The sequence below is a fragment of the Triplophysa rosa genome, linkage group LG7, assembly GCF_024868665.1.
Source record: "Triplophysa rosa linkage group LG7, Trosa_1v2, whole genome shotgun sequence".
NCBI classification, from domain to species: Eukaryota; Metazoa; Chordata; class Actinopteri; order Cypriniformes; family Nemacheilidae; genus Triplophysa; species Triplophysa rosa.
In genome coordinates, this window is record NC_079896.1 from 4,749,663 (window position 1) to 4,768,897 (window position 19,235).

The 19,235-nt window shown below is 38.3% G+C and overlaps 1 protein-coding gene across 1 annotated transcript; it reads right to left on the minus strand.

Moving 5' to 3' along the window:
* Positions 1-699: 699 nt before the first annotated feature.
* Positions 700-9,993, minus strand: sdc4 (syndecan 4). Its single transcript, XM_057338499.1, has 4 exons — positions 9,742-9,993; positions 2,969-3,181; positions 2,512-2,704; positions 700-2,292 (listed from the first exon to the last, which is right to left on the minus strand). Exons 1-4 carry the CDS (start codon positions 9,796-9,798, stop codon positions 2,132-2,134), a joined length of 624 nt encoding a protein of 207 aa, XP_057194482.1. The 5' UTR covers positions 9,799-9,993; the 3' UTR covers positions 700-2,131.
* Positions 9,994-19,235: the final 9,242 nt, after the last annotated feature.

Genomic DNA, 19,235 nt, shown 5'->3' on the forward strand with positions numbered 1-19,235 from the left:
AAACCAGTCTCTCTTCTGGTATGCTCTTTTGTTTTGGTTGCAGAGCAGACAGGCATCAGCATGCTAGATAAAATACACACAGCTGGATTAAGTCATTTCTCTTTGGGGGTGGAATTTCCCCTTTTCAACACTGAGCCAACTGGATTACGTATTGAAGATCTTCTTAATCAAAAACTAATACTTGTACTTGTACTTGATCTGAAACAACAAGCTAATTATAAACAACTGGACAATCAACTTCACTTGAATAACAAATTAAACTGAAATCTTCAAATAAACACTGGACCTAATGATCTGTGAGATGATCCAAATAGACCCTAAATCACTTTGATCTTAAGATGATCAGAAATCACAGACAGATACATTAATTTAACCTAATATCTAATATCTTCATTTCAAAGGACTGAAACATCATCTGCCTTTTTTATTGCTTCTTGATGAGCTTCAATTTGTGATTTATGTTATAAGAACCCTGGGCCACATCCTCAGGTTACAACCAAAAACATGCTTTCTTTCTGCCCAGCATCTCTATTTTCAGATCTTTCAACTTTAATAATCTACGTCATGCCTTTGAGTTGATTCAGGTGTGCTTCAGGTCAATAGAGAGGAGTGTGTTAAACCAACACTTTCAATCACCTCACCTCCTCTGGGCTTTAATGTGGAAGTGACATCACGAAGTCAAGACACCAGTTCAGACGGTTATGTGCATAAAATAGCTTTATTTTCAACAGATCAGAACCTGCAAATAGAAATCAATGATTCATTGACTTCTTCATTAGATCAGTGATTTCATCTGGATGCGACCAAACTGAGCAGCAGATTTGTTATTCTTTTATCGCCACACGGCTCATTCACGTTCGTCTTAACTAATCCAGAACATCCTGCTACAAAATATAAATAGATTCGGCTTAATAAGGACTAAAAGAAATAGAAACTCTTTTACAAAAATCTGCTGAAAAACTAACAGCTTTAAAAAAAATGTTGCACTACTGTATATAAAACAAAAACAAACAATGATCACATGTACAACAGCTGATAGGGGTAAGCCCCAACCTGAAGGCAGGCAATAAAATATGACAGTTAAATTAATAAAAACAAAATAAAATGAGAATTAAAAACATCTACAAAAACACTGAAAAACGACAAAAAGTTAGTACTAGCATTGGTCATTGTTCGCCAACAAAACATGAATTTGAAAGCTATAGACGCAAGTATCTGTTTCACAAACAGATTTGTGCCAAAGCGAATACCAGGATGAGATATAAGAGAATTAAAATTGATTTTGGCATTTAAATATTTGGTAAATAAAAGGCTGTCAAGAAATGGCTAAACGTACCGAAGTTTTACATTTTATTCAAATGGCTATATACAGATCCCTGGATGATTAATATCTGTTAGCGATGAACTGAAATTCAATCGACAACAACATGTCTGTACCTGTTAAAGTAGCTTAGCTGACAGTCCAGCAGCAATGTAGTGGATCTATACTCTCGATTAACTTAACAAAACCACCACGGAAATTACATGCGATATGTGGAATGTACATTATCCTCCAACACCACGTTGAAACAAGTATACATTTAATGCAGTACATTTCATATGTTGCTCTCCGTAGTACGACAGGATTTTGTTTCAAAGATATACTGCATGCTCTCCATATGGTTTCACCGCTGATGTTTAATAAGACAATTAAAAGGATTTACAGCACACAGGTTAAAAAAATAAGAAAATTTAAAAACAAAACAGGGTACAGTAACCAACCCACTGTAGCACCAATCGTGACACTGAGATGGGTGGTTGAAATTGTCAGCTGGTGACCCGAACCCTTCAACCTGTGAATGCACCATTGCGTAGTGTTTTGAAAAGAATAGATGCAACGGAGCACACAAGTAAAAAGGCAACAAACTTCAGCAAAACGGTGGTGTGCAGAAACAAAAAGACAATAGCTTTTGAACGGACCAGTTTGGCAACAGGTAGCCTCCTGTCCAAGTGACTTTTCGATTGATGAGATTTCAATGCAAAAGTCCAGTCTGAGTAATTATTTGTGTGAGGTCCTCCTGTGGTTGGTGGTTACCCGTCAAGGCGAGGCACTATGTGAGCTTATAGTTCAAAGGAGAGAGAATGTGTATGCTCATGCGTAGATTTCCGTGGTAGGGGCTTTCTTGTAGATGGGCGTTTTGCCCAGGTCGTAACTTCCTTCGTCCTTTTTCTTGATCCGCAGGACAAAGTGAATGAGGAGGACGATGAGAACGACAGCAAAGACGAGACCGACTGCTCCTCCTGCAATAACAGCTGTAAAAAAGACACATGTGTGAGGGACATTCAAACATTTAAAACATTTTGGGCATATCATTTCCAAATTTGTGTAATAAAATAAAATATCTTCTAATACTGCTAGAAACAGCAAATAACAAAATATGGTTCATGCTAGCAAGGCCTTCGATGTGCCTGAATTAACTTAACCTGCTTCGCAAACCAGAAAGATGTGAACCGTAAGGAAAACGGTCTTACCTGCAAGCACTTCTTTGTTGCTAAATAAGCTGTCGTCTCCCGCATGAGACATGAGCACATTACTGGTTTCGGAAACATCATGGTTTGGTCCTCGACGCAACACCTCGTTGTTCTTCACCAGAATCGGGTCATCCATAGTGGGTTTTGGGGGAACCGGATGGTCAAAATCAGGGATCGAGTTAAGGATTTCATCCTGGGAAAGAATAATATGGTCACCACAAAATTCAAATGGCAGTGCAGTTGGTCTGATACTGGCAGTTTTCTTCTCAAATGAAATCTAAGCAGTTAGATCCACTGCAAAAATCTTGCCAGAAAAATCACTTGCTTTGGGCGTCAATAAATGGGCTACGTTATTTTGTATTTTTAACAGCCATTTCTACAGTATCCCAGTGATAGTATCTAGTAAAATTGTTCATCATCTTGATTACAAAACATGGCAAAGAAACTGAATTATTACCTCCAAGTCTTCATCTGTTATCTCTGCTCCTCCAGAGCCTGACATGTCATCATAATTTTCATCATCTTCATCATCATCAAGGCCATCCTCATCATCGATTGTCGGGGTGATTTCAGCGAACTCAAAATCTCCATTCTGAGAGTGCCCCGAAGACTCCAGTTCCTCATGAGATGCTTTGTTTTTCAAAGGTACCCACGTTTCTGTTTCTCTTACCTAGATAAGATAAACACAATCAAATTTACATAAAGTCTAAGTATTCTTATCGCTGTTTTATCAAAGACAATGCACAAAGCCTATTCTTGGAAGTGAATTTAATGACATCAGAAAGTGAAGACACTGCGTTCACACACCATTTTTTTCTTAAAACACTTTGAAGTTAAATAGGTTACTGTCAACCCCTTTATCTATGGCATCATGATGACTGTGCAAACGCATTTTAAGTAATTGAGACTAATTATTTTATTACCCTGATAATCACGTTAGCAGATTCATTGGACCAAGTGCTGTGAACAGGTTTTGAAGAGAAAACCCTTTTAATGGACTTAAGCCTATTAGAATAACAGGAGGAAGAAAAGTGCACTCCTTGATTTATGTTCCATCTATATTCCCTTTATTTCTTTGTCTTTGTCTCTCACCCTCAAGAGCAGTCAAGAAACACTATTCAGGTCCCAGACTGGTGGTGTTTTTTTTTTTGCTGTTGCCGTGACTGAAAGCAGACTGGACAATACAGCATAATTGTGAGGAAGACGATCTCAATATTTTTAGTATTTGCTCTAATACTACTTAAAAAGGGCGACTTCATTATGTTTAATGCAAGCAAAACATTTTACAAGTTTTACATTTAACATCAAAAGTATTTTAATCAAAGCCAAGTATAATTAAACCAATTTACTGTAACAGACAGTTTAAAGTAATTCACAGAAATGCACTACTGATTCATTCTAGTACTAGTTTTGCTAATGAAGTTTAATTAGAGTCAATTATACTTGTCAAAGACAAATCACATAACGTATGACACGTGTCTTAAGAAACGTAATAGCCAAAATATGCATTAAAAACAACTAGATATTTATAGTCTTGCTTAACTTGTGAATTTTGTATTTTAATATATTCAGCCTTAAATGTGTGGTCAAAAACAAAACAAATGTAACATAATCGCCATCTAATGGCAATTTTTTTCTTGTAGTGACTCCATCAATCAATTTTACAAACTAACATGGCTAACCCATCTGACTGCAAGTTTAAACCAGTAAAAAACATTTACGCAGTACGCACACTTCCACTTTGTACTCCAAACCCTCCACGACTTGCCTCAAAGACAGAGAAGTTAGCAAGTTAGCACAGGTTTGCTGGCATTGTGTAAAATGATGAAAGAATTCACAGCACAGGGGCTGAGGGTCTTTATCTGTTTCGCTCTCCTGCTCGCCGTCAATAACAGATTGATCAAACATGATTTACTGAAAAGTTGCATATGCCGGGAAAATCACAACTTCTTTAACACACAGGTGTGTACTCCTGCCAGCTAACACAAAGTAAACAATCCCTAGACAAATTTTCAAATATTACACATATGCAGCTATTTCCCAGCCCACATGCAAGCTCACTTATTAAAGGATTTTGAAAACGTACACATTTAAAGAGAACCTCAAACAGATTTTTAATACAGACACTATTAGCGCAGTTATCCCATAGTAACACTTGGCACATTAAATGGCTCTGGTTACTCAAGGGAGGATTGTTTTTTTTAAATGGAGACTGGAATGAAGATCAGGGGGCTGACTCATTTTCCAGGAAAACTAGGATCATACGAACAACACATGAAACTGCAAGTCAGCTCTAGTCTGTTTTGTTGTTCAAAGATAATAAAAGAAAATGAGAGAGTGAGAGAGAGCGAGTGAGAGAGCTAGAGAAACCACAAGAGGGTGTAGGGCGAGAAACCGACATACTTTATGGTTTTCAACTTTACAGTGTTGAAATTCCCCTACATTCAGAAATCCTCAACTCGAGGAGCTTATAAGAAAAGAAGCGTACGAAAAAAGTACAGCGGATGTCTTCCAACAGCGCAGACACACAACCGCTACATACTGTGGTTCTTTTTAACTGATGGTTAAAATCTAAGCAAGCCCCTCACTTCTTAGTAAATGTATAACAGGGAAAGAAACCGAATGAAACCCCACCAACCACCAGTTGAACTGTTGAAGAAAGTCCCTCACTTTTCTCTCTCACAATGCAGGAAACAAACATTTTCTGCTCTTAATTTCCCAGCAACAACATTGCAAAAAATCTCCCCAAGATTTGAAAGAAACATCAACATGCAAGAAACCAATAGTGCTTTGTTTAATGGGAGGCCGTAGCCTATTCACCTAAAATGTTGTTCTTTGTCCTAAGCTATCACATTTGCATTTGAACTTATTCAAAATCGGCATGTCCGAACGAGTCACACTAAGTTAAATGTCAATGGCTACAAATGCTACACGTGTCTCATACGAATAGTACAGTAGCTCTACATGCTAAATGGTCAGTCGCTTGCTAAAATCCAGGCCCTTATCCTTCTAGTAAACTGTAATGCCAGGACACGACTGCAGCGTGTGTAAATTAGCCTGCTTGGTAAGCTCAGCTCAGTCAAGACAAGCAAAGCTCGGAGTAAATCCGACCATCTGCTGACAAATGGTCTGGCATCTGTTCAAGTAAGTCAGACTGGGAAAGGTTAAAAGAGCCAATCACAGTTTGTGACTCATCCATTACGATGTTAAACAGAACGTACGGTCAATGGTGATCAGAAGATAAGATGATGTTTGAGTTGAAAGGCCAATATTTAAATAAGCTTCAAATCTTAGTTTTACGTTGATGCTAAAAGCCAAGTACCTTCTTTTCTTAGCAAAGACACTGGTGATCCTGGAGCTTGTGCAAAAAAGGCCCAAATAATATTACCTGCGTGCCATCAGTTTTGGTTTGTAAACTCTCCTTGTTGTCTTTATGGGTCACAACTAATTACAGCATTAGTCTGTACCACAATCGCTCTGTCTGTCACTCACACCAATCGGCTTTGCCAAAGCATTGTCTCATCTGATTTCCTTGTGAGATAGATAGGTTCTTCGCCCACAACGGTGGGAAAGTCCCGCTTCCACAGAATTCCAAGGCAGAATTCCTTCCACCTTGACAAGAACTATTTATAGAAGCTTTTTAACCCACACACCCAGTGGGGCGGAAGGACTCACCTGCCTGTCAAGTGGTACGTCATTGTCCAATTCCATTCTAAATTCTCACCCCAACACCTGTTCACAACCCTGACGCATTAGGGCATTTGAGGGAAACATAACTGATCTTTCATTCAAAATCCACAACCAATCAAACATAAAGCACTATTCAGCAACAGTGTCATCGCCCTCTTTTCTCTCCCACAGGAAGTGTGAACGTATTTTCCTTGTATCTGTTAGTGGCTTTTATTAATGAAGATTCTCACCTTGAGCTCAAAGCCTTTTTAATACACAATGGGCCATTCTGAATAGCCCAAACAATCAGTATTGTGTGGTCTGGCCTATGTGTGAAAACATGAAGCAGTCTGGGTGTATAAGAAAGACTTTGAGACTCGCTGCCCTGATTGGTTAAAACCTTAAATAAAAACTAGATGTAATTTGATTTGTTCGCTGTTATCTGTCCACATTAGATAGTTTAAATGTAGAAACAGAGTATCCAGAAAAATATAATCTACCATATGACAGGGTAATAGTACAGATTTTGTCATATTTCACCTTAAAATAATAACCTAAAAACAGATTAGTAAAGGAACTAAACTAAGACGATTATGTTTTTACACTGTTTTTATAACAATTAACCAAATTTCCAATCACATTTCTACTGAATTTTATATATTAAATGTGTTTTGTATTAAGAAATGAGGGTGGGGAAAACATGTTTCGAAACAGTGTCACATTGCAAGAAATCTCTGTGGTTTATTTTGATCTTCATTCAGACAATAACGTGTCATTTTTGTTTTGATTTCGGGTTAAGTATCAACTACACAGTTTTGGCAAGTTTCCTCAGAATCACCCATAAACTACACATCAAAATGCAACTGTACCTCCAAAACTAGGCCATTAATAACACATGGAATACAGGAAATTGCAAGCTAGTATTAGGTGTTATTAGATGAAAACTGTGTGTTTGTATTGACATCAGATGGGTGATTAGACCCACTGGAGTCTGTAGACCTGACCAACACCCAGATGGGTGTTTACTTGAAGAAAGGGGTATTTTCAGGAACACAAACATTTACACTTCAAGATAAGACAAAAGGTTTAATGGAAAAGTCACTGCATGGGGGGGGGGGGGGTGTGTGTGGAAGATGTGCTTTACAAGTCAACTTGCTAAAAGATTATAATGATTCAGACTTCAGAATACCATGACAAGCCTAAAGCCACAAGTGTTAACAAGCATGCAATCATTTGGTCAGAGATAACCAACACACCCCGTTTATTATGCGATACTATTACTGTACTACAAAAAAACATCTGCTAGTGTTAAATTTGATGATCAGCTCTCCACGCCGATCAATAGAAAACTGAAAAGACCAGTAACATGTAGAGCTGCTGTTATGAAGGACAGCTGGTGGCTGGTTTGGTATCAGGAGTTCCAAGTAAAGCCTGGCTAGCATATGGTGAATAGCCGCACAAGTAAACTAAACGGATGTGGTCTGCTAAATTACTCTAGAAAACACAGAGTTCCCTTCTCATGGCCTCTAGATATTCCTTTGGACGTCCACACATAAGCTTTCTGGCGTATGACACATTCAACAAACAAGGTTTTTACGTGCCAAGTTGCAGTAAGAAATAAACGACTAAAACTCTTTACTTCTATCGCCCAAGCAGCAAATAAAACCTCCCTGCTCACTGCCAACATTCCATCCACAAAAGTGATTTAATAGGCCACTGGACAGCAATGCCAAATTCATTACCTCCTGGCGATGGTATTTATCATGTTCATTTCTCTGCCTTTCAACAGCCATTCGAAATCACCGCACCCCCAAAATAATTAATTGAATAAATAAAGGAACCTCATTCAGGTGCAAATCGCCTCATGCCTAATTCATGACACCTAGCATAGCTATTAGATGCATAGATGCTCAACAAACTTGAACTTCTCCCAAGGAGAGAAAAGATCACGTCTTTATAAGGAGAAAGCAAGAAAGGAATTAGAAGAATCTTGTCTATAATCTGACACAATTTGTGTTCCTTCAAGGGCCGTGAATGTGTGCCAAACACTAATATACTCCCAAAAAGGATCAGAAAAAGCAATAAATGTAACCTCCCTTCTGGAGACACTCGAACTTTTAAACACAAGGAATTTTAAAAATGAGTTTTAAGTGACTGCGTCATGTTCAGTTTAAGCCACACTCCTGTCCAGTGGCTAAAGAGGAGGGAACCAGGATAAAAGAAACGGACCATTTAAATCCGTCCAAGTGTGCGAAATCCCAAAAGAAGACTGGTCAAGGTCAGGAGGGGTCAAATTCCTCAGGAAAACGCAAAAGAATGGTTGGTGGGGGGGGGTAAAAGGAAGACAAGCACTTCAGCTTGATTTTGAGGAATGTGCCAGCCTTCTCTTGCCTTGAAAGACAGGTATTTTGTGCGAAAGCTTGTTACTACACTTACTCACCTCCATTTAACCACAACGTCTGATGCACATATGAGCTACGGCATCAATGGATATGGCATCAATGAATTAATATGTACTCTATTTTTCTATGGCTTACAACACGAAACTGCACAGTGAAACCTTCCTGAGACAAGTTCAAGATAATTCCCCCGCCAACACGAACCATAATCTACATCTGCTTGTTTTGGAGTGAAGATAAAGATCTGGTTGACAACACCTTTCCAATGGTCTCATAGAATGGAAGGTTTTGGCTGAACGCATTTGCATTTTGACTTTGTGTGTGTGTGTGTGTTTGTGTAACCGCCTGGCCATGCACACTGGGTGGCATTTGTCTTCTGTTTCAGCCCAACTCCCCACTAGCCTGCTGAAAAGACATCTGCACCCAGCTATTCTTCTGAATTATGAAAGAACAGCCCGACACAAAGCGGTGGCATCCAAACCACAGGTGTTTCAGTGACCGAGTTAAAAATGAAAAGAAGGAAAACTAAACCTGGTGCACTGAATGATCCATTATAGTGCAATGGATCCTGTCTAAACATAGTTTACCTACAGGCAGAAAACTGTCACATGAAAGCCATTGTCACTTTATTGGGTTACTCAACAAGCAAGAATGAACAAGACTAGTTTTGGGCCAAAAGCCCATATCCTACTGTTAAATACACTGCTTAAAAGAATACACAACAAAAACCAAATGTTAAAATGGTTTCTAGTACAATCTTTAAAACCACTTAAGTCACTCGAGCTGCGCGAGACATAGTAAATACGACATTAAAGACAACCAATTTTTGCATAGGCGTTGGGGAAATTAAATTAAAGTATAAATGTTAATTTAAACCTTATTTATTTTAACAAATAACAATGACACCGAACAAATAAGAGAAAGCCCTTGTTGTTTCTAAATTAACTTAACGTTAAGTGTCTGTTGTCAGAGGGCTAACGCTCGAGCTAGCACATATCCCCTCACCTTTTCTTGACAGAAATGTATCTACGAAGAGCTGAAAGACCTACGATAACTCACGAGTTACTTTCGATACGTGTGATGACAGAAATCAATAAATTTTTGTTTCATTGATTTAATCTTTCACTTGGTTTTTACGTAACGTAACTTTAACGTTACTCACCGACTCCGCGAAAACAGCAGCCGCCGACAAAACCAACATGAGGTAAACTTTCAACATCTTCTCTTCGAATAAAAAAGCCTTGCTGACGAAAGTTGTTGACAGTTTCCAAAAGAAATCACTGTACGAAATAGAAAAAATCTCCTCCTTTTCCGACTCCTTATTAAATTTGTCCTCTTTAATGACGTTTCGTGTGTCTTAACGCGCACTTCTTATTGTTATCCTCGGAAATGGTGTGCTATAGTCCTGGGTAATGATTGATCCCTGCGATTATATTCACCAGCCCATATCCCCGCCCATCCTCATGCCTGTGGCCAATCAGGCGTTAGGAATCGCGTCACGCAATTTACGGAAATTCCAGTACGCAACAGGCTTAAAAATAACACTTTTTATTTATTAGATCTTTATTATCCGCAGATTTCTAATGGAATAATTACAACGGAAAACAATCAAATTCTGTTGTGTTTATAGGATTTTTAAGGGAATTTAACAATTTAATAACTGAATCAAAACCACGTGTCCTTTATATTTTAAACATATTAACAGATATCAGCAACTTAAAATTGAATATTGACAAGAATTAATTACTACAAATACAGACTGTTTGATCAAATGAAAACGAATATGTTTTTGGAAAGTTGAATGACGTAGACTTCCGGAACTTGTGAAAGTACTTCCCCCTTGCTTTCGAAATCTGTGGAAAAACCTAAAGGATTATTAGACGCCTGCGTTTCACTTTACGCTTTGTTGTCATTACGAAACTTCCCATTCAGGGAAAGTGTCCATAAAGCTTTTTCGTCACGGATTTAACGGCTTGCATTTTCACAAAGAAGGCGTCAGTTTGCCTCCGTCCCAGTCCCAGTAAATGGTGAAATGTCTCCGTAGGACTCTTATCACAACATTTCTATTCTAGCATGACTTTGAACTTGAAACCACTCTTAACGTGTTACAACATGAAGTTTTCCACAGAGAAAGTACACTCTACATTTCAACCCACTTTATTAAATCCTTAATTTGTGCAGTTGGATTAGAAATACAATATACTTAATTGCAAATTGAATAGAAAACATTTATTTCCTGCCTGGCTCCTCAATAATAATGTATCATTATGTATAAGATTGATCAAAAACAAAGCATACAATGTAATAAATGACTCATCAATTTAATGTTGATAGTATACAGATTCAGGGCTGCCCTATTTGTAGTTTACAGAACCAATCATAAAAACAACTTATCATTTGAGAAATAGTGACTAGGTGAGTGTTGTGTTTACACAATATTTCTGTTCATTATGTTTTCCAGTTTTTTAGGATTACAACATGAACCCCTGTTATTTTCATATCTACACATGGATCTAGACATAGATTACACAAGATTTCTAGACTTTTGATGTCCTGTGAAATACTTGTCTCTGAAACTGTGTGTGTTGTAAAATGTACCAGCTGTATAACTGACCTGGTGCTTTTGAGGCTTCAGCCTGTTCTGTGTTATGAAGTGAAGTAAAAACCCGAGCTGAATTTAGCCTTGGTTTGTTTAGTCTGGACCAAGAGTAACTTGGGGGTTTTAAACAACCCAATGAAAGAGCTTTTCTGTTCTGAGAAAGCTGAAGTCTACAAACACCTGTGTTGCCTTCACAATTAAGAGAGATAAACATGTAAAATCTTTTGGGGAAAAAATAATGTTCATTGATAATTCGCTTTATTTAGCAATGGCAAGGTCATGGGTTTGATTCATAGAAAGACACATATCAAATGTATGCCTTGAATCTACTGAATTTGTATGAATAAAAAAATTGTCTGTCAAATATAAAAACGTTAAAAAGGCTCTATGATCTAGAGTGCACAAGCAACATATAAAGATAGAGAAACAGATTATAGAAAATTATTATGTACACATGTGGCCTAACATTATGCCCTGGGAAGTAAGCTGTTCCTTAAAACGATTTAGTTTTTTTAAGAGAGACACCGAGTTGAAAAAGAAAACTCAGCGCCCTGAGTTGAAAAATGCTCAACTTAGCATTTTTAGGTGTCATTTTTAGGTGTCCACCGAGGCGCATTTACGCGGCTGAAAACGCCCGCTGCAGGCGCAACGTTCTGCCCAAAGTTGAGCACTTTTCAACTCAGGGCGCTCGTTCGAACGCCGGCGTTAAAGAAACGCATAGCACCAGCGCAGAGCGCGGAAAAAACCGTCAGCTGATGGCTTTTTTTTTAAAGCGCGGCGTTTCCTTAGGAAACAATTGAAAAAACACGCCGGCCGCAGGCGTAAACGCCTCGGTGGACACAGCCTCTAACTCAAGCCTCATCAGGTATTTTTATGATAATAAAGTATATTTATAATGATCATGTTTGACGGGTGTTGCTTTTTCAAATGCACATTATAAGCGACTCAAACTCGCACTGCTTTAAGATCGAGCAGCATTTCCTACTGATCCCAGAGCCGTGCTTGACGGACAAGCTACGCATAAAAAAAATCGACACATTGCATATCGCAGCCAGCTCGATTATAATAGGATTTAGTGGTATCGCGATAAATTATCGTGCAGCCCAACACGGATGTAATACTGGTAATACTAGACCTCATTATTGCATCATGTAATGACTGAAAACTTTGTGGTCAGTTTTCAGACATTTCACAACAGCATCACTTTCAATAGCCATTTATTTTTCAAGCTGAGCAGATCACTTTGTGACTCAACTCAAGAGCAACCATGCTAGAGTTTGGGCACTGGCAGTAAACACTGAAGCCTGGGTCAGCTTATTTTAGGCAGTTGTGGCAATGAAATCCACATGGTGTATATTAAAGTGAACTGGTTGGCTCAGTGCTGCGGTACACTCCACATTCCGCTTTCTCTCATAGTCCGTCTTTTGTTTCCATGAAAAAAGCAAATTCCACCCAACCTCTGACATAGTCTGACACACATTCCAATTCCAGCACAACAATGGAAGCCTTTGTGCTTGTGCTGGTGTGTGTTTGCGTTTTATTTTTTTATTACTCTATTCCACAGTCTAGAAAATTGACTGTTTTTTTGCTAGTTTTTCTAGTCTAGTTTGTCCGGCGGTTTTGTTTAAAATATTAAAATAACAAGAAAGAATAAATTAATACAAATATTTAACAAAAACATCCTGGATAACATAAAGGCATTTCAGATAGATTTTTGGCTTTTGAATGGAAGAGAAATATTACAGAACTCAGTTCTGGTCCTTTTTTCCCACAAATATATTTTCATGTTTCTGTACTTAAAGCATTTATTTATGTCTAAAGTTTTGCAGTGTCTTTCAATTTTTCAAAATGCATTATTCTTTTTAAAATGAGTTATTTCTTGATATTTTCAAGTTCATCACCTGGTTGACTTCTGCCTTCTTTAAACATGTTCTTGCAAGACATCTGGTTAGCGGATATGTGCACAGGTGTGGTAGGTGTGACAGTCTTCTACAGGGGAAGTTACTGTAACTCATTCAGTGAGGTCTTTGGAGTTCTTAGGTCTCACAATCCCATCTAATCGCTTTCCCCTGGGGGGTGTTAGATCGCTGTTGCTTTTGTAAACTGTTCTTTATGTATTAATTAAGCATGTCACAAAACACTTGTCACGGTACATGCAGAAAACCTACACAATCGAGACGCATACATAAATTATGTTAATGTCGTTAATACTGAAATCATTGTCCCGGGTGACGTTGTGTTTATTTGTTTTTCCTTTATCTCACGGCATCAGTGTAACGTCCTGCATTAAGGTGTCCTGCCCACATTCCTCATTTAGTAACACAATTAACATTCTGATGGCTCAAGATGAGTTGTTGAACATTGAGCGTTGTTGATAAATGAGAAGCTGAGTGCCGTACGTTTTATTGCATCAATGACTCATCGCATTGTTTCTCCCTTCGATTCACTTCCCTTCTTTGGAAATGCACACACAATTATACACACCCACCTCTTTTATCACTAAACGCCACCCTTTGGGACTGAACTTTGGACTGGAACCTCCTGTACTGGCTATCTGAGCAGTTCCCTCCCTCCATTATTTAATTTTTTGTCTGTTTTTCTCTTCCACTCTGTTTTACTTTAACCTTATGGACAAAAGCTCTGGAATGTCAGTGCGTTGGTAGTGAGCCATGAAAACGGCACATGACAGCTAAAGGTCTCCCCTTGGACACCTCTGTTTAGAAGAGTACATGGAGGTTCCCCTTTCCAGCACATGCTGAAAGTCCCAGAGACGTTAGCTCTTCTTGTATGCACGCACAAATCTGGAATTTAAGAGGAGCCCCAAAGGGGTTTAAGAAGATGTGTGCAGTTGTGTGTGAGTGTGTGTGTGTGTGGTGAAGTATGGCAAAGGTTATGAGAAACACCATGTGCTAATAGACCTACGCTGTGATTGGGGAATTGTTAAGGAATGACTGGAATTTCCTGTTAAAAACGTCACTTCGGTGAACCACAGTTTTACGCACCGGTCCAAGAACTGCCTGATGGGTCGTTATTTAGTCAGAAATGATGACTCATGATACTTCACAGAATTTGTTGTTTTCTTCTTCTTTCGGTTTAATTTGTGGCGTAGCTCCAACACTCTAAAAATGCTGGGTTGTTTTCAACACATTTAACACATTTTGGGTTGAAGCAAGCCAATTTATGAAAACAACCTAGCATCTTTTAAAGTGTTTGTCTATGAACGTTTTCTAACTTAAGGGTGGGCTCCATTGCATTGGGCCAAAAAGAACCACCTAGCACCACCCCAAATACCCCAGTAACCACCCAGAACACCCTAGCTACAGCATTGATGGTCCTAAAACCATAGATATAAATAAGATGCCGCATTAGCATTTGTTTCTATGGGAAGCTATACGTAGGTCATCCACCATATTGGAACGGTGCGAGCCGGTCCGCTATCACTCAAGAGCAAGCTGACTGTGTTTGATTATGAAAACATATTTATTGTTGTGTAAACTCAAACATTATATGAAGAGTTTGGTTCCAAAATGAGCCCGAAATATAGCAACATAAAAACCACACAAAATACTTGAGCAACGGCATAGCAATTCTATGACAACCCTTTTTGTGGTTACCTTCATAAATATTAACCTTTTAGTTGTTCTACTTGACCATTTTAATACTCAATCAATTATAAACTCATAGTGAAACATTAGAACTGTACGTGCGAATATATGCATTTCAGGGTGTGGAGTGTGCATGAATAGTGTTTGTCTTTGTCATATTAGTCCACATTTTGCTAGAACATTATCTGCGACTGCCTTTGTTAGACAGAATGTCGACTAGGATCATTTTACTATTTCAGAGCATTTTTATGCCCTGGAGACAATATAGACACTTAACACTACTACCTGCTGGCCAGGTGTGACATTTCAGTGTACAATGAGCTTCTCTATTTTACATGATTCTGTTGTTCTCATTTAAATGACTTTACTGGGGAATAAAACTGAGTCTGGGTTTTTTATTATTAAAGGTCAGCGTATAACAAAGTCGATTTCTGTTCCTCTTTTGGTTGAGAGTTGACAGCGGGAGCAGCATATGGGTAATAAAAAAACAAAATGATGTAATAAGCAAACCCATTGGGATTTTGGTGTGTTCCCTTAGATACCAGACGGTTTCAAGTTGCTTTTTGTTTTAAAATCGAGTAGCGTGAGAGGTCGGCAACAAAGGGATTTCTGTTGAATATCCCGGCTTTACAGTAGAAACACACGTAACCTCTCACATCAAAGAGTGTCTGATCCTGAAAAAATATTTTTCAGTACACAAAGATAATCCTTGGAATAAATGAATGCCTTGAGGTTTTCTATTTATATAAAAATAATATTTATGTAATTTATATGAAATCACTTGAAATACTGGTTAGCTTTCCCAAACTAAAAAAACTTATTTTAAGTATTAAATTATAGTTATATAGACGGTTTAAAATATAGTTTTATATAATAAATGTATAGGTTACATTTATTATATAAAACTATATTTTCTATAAAACTACATATTTAAAAATTGTACCAGGTAACCGGTTTCCAGAATAGTGCTGCTGGTTTATATCTCCCTGGTTAGGCTGGTCTGTTTTAATGGTTCTAAATGAGTTTTACATCACCTATTTTAAATTACCACATTATTTAAGACAGATCATTATTTTTGGGTCTTATGCTCTTTTGGTTTATATTAAATAATGCCGAACTGTGAATTGTGTAATGGATTATTGTTTCTGCCCTTGAAACACTGATGTATTGGTCTGATCTAAAATAGATAGGAGATAAGATAGGCTACACCTGAAATGAGCCACCATACCAGAATGGCCCTTGTTATCAAAAACACGATCATGATTAAGTGCTTGATGCGATCAATGTTTTGCTAAACATCGCCGAATGAAAGCTATCACCTCATCAGAACAGAAACAAAAGACAATAGATTGTTGACTTAACTCAAGCTCACCCCCTCTCATCTTTTAAAGCGTAGAACGCAATCAGAAGGGTTTATTCTTTGATCATAAACAAGGTAAATGTCAACACCTCATTTGCAACCGAATTGTTAATAAGATGCAGCAGAATATGATGATTTACCTCATTACACCTGAGATCAAAGATAATGAATGCCTTTCATCTTTAATTTATAATACCATCTAATTACACAATCAAAATAATATTGTTTTTACATAGATTTGTTTTGTTTATGCCTTTCAAAGTGTCATGTGCTCGAAATTGAAAGCCTTTTTTTTAAAGACCAACACAATGATAGCACAATATGTGGTTAGCACAAAGAAAACTGCCTGTTTGGTTTTCGGTCAACACGTGACCTCCAGCATGAGGCCGTGATGTTTAATGTTCTTTTGTAGGACACGCTGAGCAAATATGGAAAAATCTGGTCAACATATTTAACGTTAAGTTGCATAAATCTCCCTATGTTGTGAATTAAGGAACGGCCACTTTATTTAAATCCTTTTTGTATCTGAACTTTTGTTTTACTGAAATATATTTTTTTAAAGGGGCGCTGCAACGGTGTGTCATGCATTCTGACTTCTTTACAATGTTAAACGTGCTGTCTTCTCATGCTTAACATGGTCAACTTGTCAAAAAACGAGTTGGGCGTATTACGTAGTATTTCTGTGCTCGATACACTCCCCCAGCGATCGTACAGGTTTCGGAAAGTTTTTTTCGAACATATAAAACTGTTTCGTAACAATTTTTCTTAGTCCCTTATTGGACAATTCTCCCGGAAAAGCACGCAGCAGCAAAGAGAGCAGGAGAAGGAGCATGCGCAGACGTCACATTCACTTGTGTGCAGCAGAGAGAGAGAGAGCATACGTTCGCGAAGTTCAGGTGTTTGTTTGTTTACTGCATTTGGGTGATGAATGTTATATAAACGGTGGATATAACGCTGGATTTGGAGATCGTTTGAAACTGATAAAAGATGCCGGACATGAACGGCATGCGGTGAGTGAAACTGATGTCTGTGTTTTGTTGGCAATGGGTGCGCACGTGCTATAGTTCAGCCTACCCCTCCCCCCCCCGCATGCGCCGTATGCTTTAAAAAAAAATCATCTATCTTTTATAAATGTGATCAAACTAAATACTCTTCGAAGATACAAAGTATGCAATGCTACTCTATAGGTACTCAAGATTAATATGAGATTGGCTGAAACTGCGTGTGTTAGGGCCGCTTTAAACTAGTGATCGGTTAAAATGTGGTTGCTTGTGTGTTCTTGGTGATACAAGTAATATCTAGTCTAAGAATTAGTTAAAGTGCTGCTTTTTGAAATCGTACAATGTTTAGATGGACTTTTTGACCCAGGCTGCTTTTTCCCAGGGTATAGGGTGCACGGTCATATGGAAACATTTAGGGCAGTACAACTATCACGGGGTCCTGTCGCCACTCAACCCACAGCCACCCTCATAGGGGCATGCTCCTAGCAACAGAGGGTCAAAGGTCAGGAGAGCTGAGTGAGACTAGATAGATCCGGATCTCAACCTTGTAGTGCAGAGGCGGTTCTAGGGTCAGTGGATATTCAGGGCTTAGCCAAGAGCTCAGACATTTATTGTGTAAAGGTGACAGTTATTTACTAAATATGTTGATTGTTTATAAGGTAGCAGATTATTAACATGAGTTACATTTTACCTAAAGTTTTCAAGAGTTTGCTCAGATTTGTGTCTTAAAGAGCATAGTTATGTCAGTCGAAATGCGCAAAGCGTATCTGTACAAAGCCTAAACATTAACAAACTCTAGTTTTTCTAGTTTATTTACAGTTGTCAGCATGTAAGGCTCCACAATACATCAATGAACTTTCCTCAGTATGCAAAAGTTTGATCATATTTGGTCCATATTAAGTGCATCCATAGTATTTCTTTCACAACAGCGTATCAGTAGCCCACATATGTTCGAACACAACCCCGTGCCCTTACGCACCTCCAACAGACGTTTAATGCCTCATTAAAATGATCTTAAACTGCACTTGGTTGAAATCTCATCCTCCAGCAACCTGTACAGCACCTACAAAAAACACCATCTTATATTACAAGCAAAAACTCTGCGGGGAAATTCTCCCAGAGGGACGCGACCGCACCAGGACGGAACAATGGCGATGCCTCTCTTGAGTCTGCGCAGAGGATTCAAGTACAAACATTCCTGCACACAAAAGGGAGCAAAGCCGGAGGGATGGGGAATGGGGGCGGGGGGTGAAGATTACTGCAGGTGAGGCGACAAGTCTGAACAAAACCAGCACAATTACATTACAGAAACCAGTCGGTTCACAAGTTTATGAGTGACAGCAGCGTGTTCTCCTTATGTACTCTTAAACCACACAGAGATGAAACACACCAATGCTAAATTTCCACAAACAAACAATAACTTACTACCGAGATGTTATTTGTTAAGAAAGGACAAAATTGATTATTTACTCCTACATTCTGAGATTTCGATACAAACTTGAGCATTTCTCATCCAAAAAGTGATCTGAACTATCATCTGATCTGATCTGAACGGTGGCCGTTTTGGGTCACCCTCGACTCCCATAGGACAAAATAAGAATATGGGAGTCAAAGGTGACTCAAAACATCTTGGTCACAAACTTTCATTAAAATATCTTCAATTCTGTTCAGCACAACAAAGAAATGTATACAGGTTTGTAACAACTGGAGGGTGAGAAAATTTGGGGGGGAACTATTCCTTTTTTTTCCAATTGTATTTATTGGGTTTTACAGTTAAATACACTACAAAATACAGACCAGATAAAAAAGATCATTCCTTATCACACAACCCTATGGAACTATTCCTTTAATAACGTTACGCTTTAATGACAGCAATGGTTTCATCTGTACCATTTTATTTTCTTAAGAAATTGTAGAAAAACATCAAAGTTCCTAAATGAAACGTTCTAAAAGAGCAACATCTAAGCAGTAAAAATGTATTTTGGGAAAACGCAAAAAACAAACAGCGTTCGCCACAAGAAAGAGATCCACATGTTCGGGCGGCATTTCTTCCCGACAGATTTTTTAATCTTTTTCACAAAAGACTTGATT

Bases quoted from the DNA above. Each gene is read 5' to 3' on its own strand.
- sdc4 (XM_057338499.1), bottom strand. From the start codon at position 9,798: ATGTTGAAAGTTTACCTCATGTTGGTTTTGTCGGCGGCTGCTGTTTTC. The intron at 3,182-9,741 runs GTGAGTAACGTT...TATCTTATCTAG, and splicing joins CTGCTGTTTTCGCGGAGTCG to GTAAGAGAAACAGAAACGTG. The intron at 2,293-2,511 runs GTAAGACCGTTT...TCTTTTTTACAG, and splicing joins CAACAAAGAAGTGCTTGCAG to CTGTTATTGCAGGAGGAGCA.